General features: G+C 35.3%; 2 protein-coding genes across 2 annotated transcripts; both read right to left on the bottom strand.

Annotated features, from left to right (window-relative positions):
* Window positions 1–533: 533 nt before the first annotated feature.
* Window positions 534–1,692, bottom strand: LOC140043476 (beta-2 adrenergic receptor-like). Its single transcript, XM_072087991.1, has one exon. It carries the CDS (start codon window positions 1,690–1,692, stop codon window positions 625–627), a length of 1,068 nt encoding a protein of 355 aa, XP_071944092.1. The 3' UTR covers window positions 534–624.
* Window positions 1,693–5,104: 3,412 nt separating this feature from the next.
* On the bottom strand, window positions 5,105–6,409 carry LOC140043473 (octopamine receptor beta-2R-like). Its single transcript, XM_072087990.1, has one exon. The coding sequence runs from the start codon at window positions 6,196–6,198 to the stop codon at window positions 5,182–5,184; it is 1,017 nt and encodes a 338-aa protein (XP_071944091.1). The 5' UTR covers window positions 6,199–6,409; the 3' UTR covers window positions 5,105–5,181.
* Window positions 6,410–10,509: the final 4,100 nt, after the last annotated feature.

Raw genomic sequence — 10,509 nt, 5'->3', positions numbered from 1 at the left:
GTTGTTAATATTGTCGTGTTTATGTTAGTCCATGGTTAGTCCACGTTTCGGGTTTTGTCCGTAAAACTAAACTGTAGTATTGTACGTATGAAACGCCATTAGTGCCAAAATATGTTAATCTATCTTTATACAATGACAAGAAATACAATCTTTAAATTACAAACACTGTAAATGTAAATATAGCGTAACATTTAAAATTCACAATACTCGGTAGTCGTACAACTAATCTAAATTTGCATACGGCAATAATGAATAAAGGCTGGTATGAACAATATGTACGTGATGTAAGCATGATTGAAGGTTGGTTCCCACTCATTGACGTAGACACAACGCAGGTGAGTTGACCAATCACAATCGGCAGTTCGGATAATCACATTGGTCAAAGTAGTTGCGGCGCGCCCTATGTCATTGTGCGTCCTAGTGGAAACCAAGCAACGACGTTGGTTAATAACGACATGACCAAACGATTATTTTCAATACAATTAAAAATGACTTATGAATTTCATAAAACATAGTTCGGTCAAGTTGATGATGATAATATAATAGATAAGTACTTGATTGATAACGTAATGAATTATCCTTATAAAACTCATTAGTTCTAATTAATATCGTCTAAGTAGGTTCTTAACGCATTTCATTGGACGGCGGATGAGAAAATGTTCGCGAATTGTTATTTAACTTAGTTTTTTTTCCGCAACACATTTCGATGAAATTCTTCCGAAACTGGACGTTAGTCGCAGCGTATATAACTGGATTCAACGAGGAATTAAACCATAAGACGTAGCCTACAGTCGTCCATACAAAATCATTAATACCCTCTACTTCTAGAGTACCGCAAATAAGTACAATGTGATAAGGAGTCCAACAAATGAGAAACGCTAATACGAGTGATCCCAGCATAGTTGCGGCCTTTCGCATTTGCATACTTTCATTATGAGATCGCCGAATTGACTCGAGTTTCTCTGACGCTGTGTTACCTTCCGAGTTGTTCTTGCTCACAATGCTCTTCTGAAGAGATTTACCCGTCGACCAATTACTAACCGCAATAAAAACATGTACGTTTAGATATACCAGTACAATCAACGTTAGTGAAAATTCGACGCAAATTTCAATGATGTTGAAGGTTAAGTTATTCTTGCTGTTCAATTCACATTCTTCTGAATAATCAATGTTATCGGTACCGCTTATGGATTCCCAGAAGAAAGCCGTAACGACGTAGTAAATAACGAAATAACTTATTACGATTGCAGCGAATATCCAAGCCTTTCTATGAGTCATAAACGATTTATATTTTAAATTTTTCTTCACCATCCAGTATCGATCTAAACTTAGTAAAAAAATGCATCCTGAAGATACCCCACATGCTAAATAATCTAGAAATAAATAAACTTTGCAGATTATTTCACCGAAAGTCCACACACTTTGCATGATCCAGATATTACATAATGGTAGAGAGACAAGACCTATCGTGAGGTCAGCTATCGACATTACCAAAATAAAAACATTCGCAGGTTTTGATCGTATTTTTTCATCTCGGATAAATGAGCCTAAAACTAAAGCATTTCCAAATATGGTGACGAATGTGATGATCCAAATGATGACGATTCCAAATACGAAGACGTCATCACTTATTGCAAACTCTTGGTCATCTACGACCCAAGACGTAGACACATTGCTGTACAAACTAGACATATGGCTTTCAAACTATATTAAACTAATAATTGTAGTTCCTTAAGAAAGCGACTCTGACCTACAACTGCCTGTAAAGTCTTCGCTTAAAGCAAAAATTGTTAGTTCTTCATGATCTACCACCCAAGACGTAGACACATTGCTGTACAAACTATAGACATGCCTTTTCAAACTATGTTTCTATATAATTTCTTTCCTTGGTCATAAGACAGCGGCTCTGATCTCCCAACTACCCAGAAAGGTCTTTTCTTAAAGCACACATTTTTAATTCTTCATGATCTGCTACCAAAGAGGTAGACACATTGCTGTACAAACTATAGACATGCCTTTTCATACTTTTGTTTCTATATAATTTCTTTCCTTAATCATAAGACATCGGCTCTGATGATCTCCAACTACCTATAAACGTCTTCTCTTAAAGCATAAATTGTTAATTCTTCATGATCTGCGACCAAAGAGGTGGAAACATTGATTTTTAAAAGAAGACTTCATGTTACTTCCTCATACGAATGCTGTGTACTGATGATCTACTATTACTGCGATGGCCTTCTTTTAAAGCTCAAATCGTTAATTATTAATGTATTGTCCTTCGGAGATATTCAATTAAAATGTTATGATGGACGAGTCCCGCGTAAACACGGAATTACAGGTTTCGCATTTATCAGATGTAATTTCGATTGGTTCAGTTGTAATTTAGTTTCTCCTTCAAATCGAATATTCTTAAACCGTGTGAAAGGGAATCGTACGTCTAACTTTCTTTCGCGTTTCAGGTTTCCATGTCAACGCTGTATATAATCGTTGTCATCTTCCATTCTTGGCACATCCATCTTCATCTGTGAACTGACTAACTCATTCTTCTTGATTTAGGCCTATAGTACTTTTGATTATTGAACGTGTCCAACTCTATTCATCTCCCCTTTACACCTAAGATGCGGGAATGACTCGTATCTACCCAATCACTCTAATGAGCAGCATTGGTTAGCGTTCGATCGTCAGTAACATATTGTATTTGTATCAATACTCTACTTCTTTAATCTCCATTGGTTACGCTCATATCCCATGGTTGATAAATTCGATTGGAAACGATTAATTATTGTTAACATGTACGTGTACATAAATACGCGTACAACTGAACAAAAATTTTGATTTACATCTATATTTGATTGGAATAGTACTACCACAATAATAAATGAATTATTACTAATTTAGTCTAATTAACACTGCGCAGTTGTGTGTATACATTGTGAAGGTCATGTAAACTTTAAAGCTCATTGGACGCAGGGACGTACGGTACGTGCTAATTGACCAACCAACGGGCGATCATCCGAACTTTCGCTCGTGATTGGCCAAATTACATTGCGCGTACGTCGCTGCGTTTCCTCCACCAATGGGAAGGAACCACGCTTAAATGAAACATACAAAGACAATATGGAAAGAAATACATTTTTGTACATAATAATATAAAAATGTGGTCAGACGAGAGAGCGCCTTTTTGTGGCTGCACTAACATGACGTAGCCCTTAGGGGAGTCGAAGCATGTAGTTGAAAACTGTAACATGGGTTCACAGCGCATAGACTATTTGTAAATGCGCTATATACAAATTTAAACCATTAACCATAACATTATGTCAAATACACGATACCATACCGGTATTCCGTAAACAATAGAACTTATTTTTAAAATTTAATTTGCAATGGATTCATTTGCCGTAACAACAAAGTTGCGTATAATATTCTTGTAAGGCATTAGCAGACAATAGTGTTTTCAGTTACACCACGTAGTAGTAGTATTTTTAAATGAGAAAGTAATAACCGACACTTATTTATAGTTATTTAAAGAAAAACATTTAAGTAATTTGCATAATTTGCTGTCATTGGTGGCGCTGTTACCTACAACTAGCCGTATGTCAATGCATGGAGGAAAAAATAAACAGCTGCATCGTACGACAAGGCCCGACGAAACGTCGATGCTGTCTGCGTTGAATCCTGACAACAAATCTTAAAATATCGTCGGGTGTTGTTTTTAGGTCGTCGGGAGGACTTGCAATTTTCTCGTCAGGCCTCGTCGTGCGACACTCTGAGTTGGCCTACGTCACCAAAAATGTTTTTAAGCAAACACTTTCTAGCAAAAAAAAAAAAAACAGCCCACGAAAGGAATAAATGGTACAAATTAGTAGAAGTACGATGTCTAACACTGTATATAGGTTATGTTGGGCGGTAATTTAATTTCTAGGCCTATGTAATAAGAATCACGTGCAGGAGCCAATAGCTTTCAATTTCAATTGTTATTCATTTGCGTTCAATCTTACTTACTTATTACCGTACTTACTTTGTCCTGCCAAAGTACTGCTGTCTTGAAAATATGTTATTTTTGATGTGATAATTAATTTCTATCCATATTGCTCCATGTTCAATAAGATAGACAATATGACGTGAGTAATGATTTATCACGATTAGGAAAACGTCGTGAAACACGTACTCTCAGCAGAACACAGCGCGCGCGCGTACAAATTCCGCATCAATATCATCATCAAGTGAATTGTGATGAAGTCACTGAACAACATAAAGCTCTATCTACAAGTATAAAAAAAGTGTGATGTGCCCAAATATGGTAGTGACGTGCCTGAATATGGTAGTGATATTGTGTTGTGTCCATATATGGCACATCACATTTTTTTGTCAGATAAAGTTTGATAGTGTAGACAGAGCTTTAGAATAATTACAAATCACATAAATGCCTTTTAATGTTTATTTAAATTGAATTGTTACATATCCAAGTAGAAATACAACGATAAATAAATAGGCCTATAATTAATATTCATGCCTTTAAAATAGATAAACAAGTTATATAATGACTTAACTCGACTTCAAATGAGTTTAATAAGAGTAAATATTATGCATAGTTTATTCGCCCAGTAATTAGCAAATTTCTTGCTGAGTATACGCGTATGAAATTCAATACGGTGTATCTTTAAATTATGAATAATTATTGAATAAATAACCAAGAAATAAGAATTAAATAACAAAGCATATTTTTTGTTACGCATAATGGTTAGTTACCAGAGTTTTTTAAGAAACCGCGGCCTTGCAAAGATCTGGTTTATGACACAAAAGTAGGTCATTTGAAGTATAATAGTTATTAACGTTCACCAAAAATTAGTCGAAAAAAAACCCATTTTTAAATGGTTTTTTTTTCGACTAATTTTTGGCGATAATAAAAATAATAATATGAAATACAGATGTTTTTTTTAAAAATAACTGTATTTTGGTTTCAAGAGTTTTCTTAAAAGTAGAACATTTATTATTCTTAGTGAATGTTCTCCTAATCTCTTATTTTATTTTTATTTTTTATTTTATTCAATCGAAACCAACAGCAATAATTACCGCCACTAACAGGTTTGATACGAACAAAGCCAGGACTGTTTAAAGCGCCTTGATTGGTCCTAACATTGTAACTAATTGTAATAAGGTAAACATCTTGTTTTCTTTCTCTTAACATTGCCTACATAAAAACATATCAACAAAGTTTTTTCTAAACTGCCGATTAGTTAATGCATATAATATAGGATTCAACCCCGAGTTAAACCAAAGCATATAATTGACTACATCCCAAGTAAAACTGTTTACTTGGAAAACACCTATATTGATACAAATATGAACAATGTTAAATGGCGTCCAACAGATAAGAAACGCCACTACAAGAACGCCAAGCATCATGGCCGCTTTTTTGGTCTCCTGGTTGTTCTGAGCACGAAAACGCCGAATCGCCAAGTTGCTATCGGCTGGCTTGACAGATATTGTTGACGGTGATGTTGTATTCTCGCTAAGAATAGAGTTAGATGTTTTCGATTTCTGTTTGTTAATGTCTCTTTTGAGTGAGTTACCGTTTGACCAATTCACAACAGCAACGAACACGGTAATGTTTAGATATGTTAAGACAAACATCGTCACTGCGTATACTGTACTGCACATTACAGTATTAAATGGTTCTCCTACTGGTAAGCTACAGTTCGAATCATCTTGTAGGGGGTTCGTTGAAATTAATTCCCAAAAGAAAATTGTTGTTCCGTAAAATGTAATGCAAAAGATGACAACGACAGCAGACAAAACTCTGGCTTTACAATGTGTCATAAAATGTTTGTAGAGCAAATGTTTCGTCACCATCCAGTAGCGATCCAAACTAAGTAAAACAATACAACATGACGAGATTGCACAAGCGGAATAATCGCAAAACAACATACATTTGCAGACGATTTCGCCAAACATCCAACTATCATACAGAACCAGGATGTTATAGAACGGCAGAGAAATTATCCCAACAATGAAATCAGCAACTGCCAGAACAAATATAAAAACATTTGCCGGTTTTGATCGAATAGATTTATCTCGGAAAAATGAATATATCACCAAAGTGTTGCCTAAAATGGTGATAATTGTCAGAATCCAAGTTAGAGAAATTCCAAATGTGAACATAACTGTGAAGTCAGCAAGTGTAGAATTATTGAACATGGCTATTGACAAGTCCGAGTACAAGTGAATTCAAAAGTGATGTATCCACCAACCGAGTCCATACAATTATTTATAGGCCTACCGCAGTCATAATGGACTATTTAAAAACTGGTAATTAATGGAAAATGTTATTGGATCTATCTTCTGTTCGCTTAGGAAATATTGTTTCCAAGGTAATGAGTTTCAAATTTCAATTTACTTAACGTTTTATGTTGTCATTGCCATAGGTTTCTTTCAAGATTAGGCTCAGCATCAGCATAAGATCACGCAATCAATCAATTAATCAATAATCAATTAGGTATATATAACGCCAGTATCCAAAGTACTTTCAGAGGCAGTTTACAAAAACAGGAAATGCTTCGTATTACCAAAAGTAACTTGCGAAAGTCTATAGCGCCACGTGCCACAAACGGACGTTTGATTCAATTTTCTTAATTAGTTTTCTTGCATGCTCAAAAGTATAATTTGTGCCAAATACTAAGTCGAATCGCCGTCTAATAACCAAGGTGAGATTGCTTAGGTTTAAGGTGATACAATGAATTAACAGCTATAGTGCATTGAAATATTCAAGTTTCGTATTCTTTGATTATTTCCATTCTTTTCTGGTTGTATCGAGAACGTTTGCCTCCTGACGTGACCTGGTCCAAGCTTAAATTACAACGTAATAACTGTGTATCAATGTGTATCCCAGCATGGAGAACAATTATGTACCCATGGTCTCCTCCAGTTAGTCTTCCTGGTCTCACAATACAAACATTTTAATGCGTGGGCGATGTAGGCCTAACTGCTTAAGCCATCCACACTTTAGACCTACAAAGTTGGGTCAGAGGCGCCTCATTTAGATTACCTTGATAATACAAAGCAGAAAGTTAGTTAGTTAGTGGGATAAACACGGTGCCCGCATGTTGAATTGAAATTTAATATTACAAGTACAAATGTAGGCCTATCATATTTCTGTTTATGTAAATACAGGAGTAAGATGCTTCTACATAGTTATTTATCTTTCATTGATACATAACATAGGAGCGCCGAGGAAAGGCAAGATTTCTCAATGACGGCTATCGCCAAAAGGGCGTGTCTCTTCAATACGAAAAGATGAATTACGTTATTATGAAAATATGAAATTGGTAGGTTACTTAAGAACAATTTTACAGATGAAGTTAAGTAGGCCTACCTTCCAATATTTCTTCCGTGTTTTGGAAACAAAATGATACTCCGATTAATATTTTTGTGTTAAAAAATATACTTTCTACTACTAGTATAGAGAATAGAAAACATATTAATATCAGTTCATAAGATGTTTATAATAGATTAATGCCTTGTTTCATAAAACAAGTAGAAACCGAATTTCCGCCGTTGGCACACCTGACATTATGCCACCTTTACAGAGCCATTGGAAGAGTTTCGACATTGAATGGATTAGAAGCCATTTTTGTGTCCAAAATTTTGCGCGCTCCATGCACGCTCAACGCATGCGCGCTTAGTTTGGATAGTGATTCTCTAATCTTTAACTTGTTCGCAGTAAGTTAATAATTTCGTTATTATTTCAACAAAAGCCTTTATTAAACAAATGGATTGTTTTGATATGAAATTCGGTAGTTTAAGCCTTTATTTTTATAACAAAGGATTCAACTCCATACTCTGCATAGGAATAGTTGGACACAAAGATGGCCGGTAATGTTCCACGTGACTTTCTAATTCGTGAGCGCAATGTCGTAACTCTTTCAATAATGGCTCTGCACCTTTATATTTAATAGCGCCCACTGTAGTTTAAGCACTGACCTGTTTTCAGTTCCCTGTGCATTTTCGTGTGAAATCTATATAAAACAAGGCCAACAGCCATTAAGTCGCGTGCTACAATGCATAGTGATACCGGACCGACAGACAGACCGACAGACCGACAGACAGACCGACAGACAGACCGACAGACCGACAGACAGACAGACCGACCGACCGACATAGTGAACTATACTGACCGAACATGTTTAAAAATGTTGAAGTGTTTAAAAACATTTATATTTTTTTAATTTACACGTGCGTAGCCTGTCACTTTCGACGTGCTCGTATAACGTAATTTCGAGTTGAAAAGTAAGTCAAGAAAACAGAAATCGGGCAAAAAGAGTGCGCAATAACATTTAACGTGCAGTGTGCGCGCAAAAATATGCGCACTCATGGCAATTTTGTAAACGCTTAAAATTGCCTGAAATGTACTCTTATTTCATCGAAAATAAATTTTGAAAATTTTAAGCGCGCGTACGCATGCGTTACATGCGCTACGCACGTGATTGTATTGCCATATGATGATTTATGCCCTGAAATGTATGAGTACCAAATTTTATTTAATTGTGATTCATGGTTGTGAAGATATGATTACAAACGTGATTTCGTTAAATCGTGCGTAGACCGCGTAATTTTTTATTGCGCACCGTGAAAACATAACCACATTGATTCCTGGCCATAAGGAATATACTGTGAAAAATTGACCTAGCTAGATTAAACTGATATCAAGATAAGGTCAGAAAGCGATAAAACGCATAGTGATACCGGACCGACAGACAGACAGACAGACCGACAGACATAGTGAACTATAGAGTCGCTTCCACGCGACTAAAAACTATTGGCCGTAGGCCTAAACAGTTTCTTTTTATGTGAACTGTGACATTATCTATCAAATAAGAACATTTTCAAATTATTCTGTAGAAAACCTAATTAGTACAGGTGGTAAAAATTGTATTTTTACTTGTGTCTCATTTATTTTTACCCCCAAAATACCTCATTATTATATGGTTTCATAAACTGAACTGGTTTATTACTTATAGTCTTAATTGTTGTGCAGTAAATTATCATTTACATACCACTTCTACCATATGAACTAGGTCATCTTTTTTAGAAAATATAAAACACATATTTTGATCGCTTAATATTTTTCTCAAGATTGTTTTACATGGCACGCCAAGAAAGATGTTCATTTTGTACTAAGTCTGTAGACATGACTATACTACACCAAAGATTAATATTTGATATATTGGATAGATATTAAGATTATCTTCTGGTACTACAGCCCAGCAGGGTGTTATAGAGAGCAGAGGGATGTTTATCCAAGTAGACTTGGCCCAAGTCTGTCGTTATTGTCCACCAGTCGACGTTTCGATTTTTATCTAGTTCGTTGTTCAGGTAATCGTTTAAGGATCTCAAGAGATTTGATGGAGTTCTGTAGCTAACTTTTAAAGAGTTTCAATAATCCTGGTCCAGATTGCGTCCATACATAAGACAGAGCTGAATGTGACCAAATCTGTCATATTTATGCTTTATAGCATAATGTTGTCCAACCTGGCATCGTCTGGTATTCTTTTACCTATAGTCTACATCCTCTTGAATCGAGAACAGTGGTCGTCGTATGTAATAAAGCATACATTTCAAAGGTGGAATATGACCTTTTAGGCACCCAAAACAGCATATTTTTAATTAATTTGGCATCTTTATGCAAAATCTAACCTTTTTTAACAAATACGCTGAGTGACCTGTATTTTATCAAATTTGCTTTCAGGCCTTGAAAGATAAATACAATTGCCTTTCATTATTCAATGTATATAGCAGACTTTATTTTGAAAGAATTAGCGAGTGACGCTTTTTTATCAAGAGAATATGTTTAGAACCGATGACAAAGCAACGTGTTTGCGTGGATCGCTTATGACAAAACATATATTACTATCTTTCAGAAAAACGAACATTAAAGGACAGGACATCAATAGAGTTGCAAGCAGTGAAAATGTCTGATTTACTGATACCATTCAATTCTTTACAATCGGATTTAGGCGCGCCTGTTATTCACATTTTTGTCGAATGGTTTCCCCCTTTCTTTCAAAATAAAACATTTGATTTAGAGTAAATATTAGTTTTAAACGAAAGGCAGTCATTTTGGAATAAAGCATTCTAGTACATAAAATACCTAGTGCGAGCATCTTTTCTATAAAATATACTTAATTATCTAACCCCTTTTTTTTCAAATTCAAACATTGCTTTGTGTGTGTGTGAATCTCAGGCCACGATCCGATTTGAGAGTGAGAAAAACCGAGAATCGAACCCGGAACCTTCTTCGTTCTAATTGATATATAAAACGCAGCTAAAATAAGGCAAAACAACATTTATTGTGTTGCCCACATTTTGGATAAATCAAAAAAGTGGATGGTCGGTAGGAAAATTGTTTTTTTTTTCATACCAAAAAAGTACAAAATATACCGTACACAATAACACAAGTTTCATATTTTTATATTCATAGCACCCTAGCCCATAGGCCTACTCTATAGCTAT

The sequence above is a fragment of the Antedon mediterranea genome, chromosome 3, assembly GCF_964355755.1.
Source record: "Antedon mediterranea chromosome 3, ecAntMedi1.1, whole genome shotgun sequence".
NCBI classification, from domain to species: Eukaryota; Metazoa; Echinodermata; class Crinoidea; order Comatulida; family Antedonidae; genus Antedon; species Antedon mediterranea.
The sequence above is the reverse complement of the archived record's forward strand: the minus strand, read 5'-3'. Positions and strand labels throughout refer to the sequence as shown.

Coding starts and splice junctions, on each gene's coding strand:
- LOC140043476 (XM_072087991.1), bottom strand. CDS start 1,692: ATGTCTAGTTTGTACAGCAATGTGTCTACGTCTTGGGTCGTAGATGAC.
- LOC140043473 (XM_072087990.1), bottom strand. CDS start 6,198: ATGTTCAATAATTCTACACTTGCTGACTTCACAGTTATGTTCACATTT.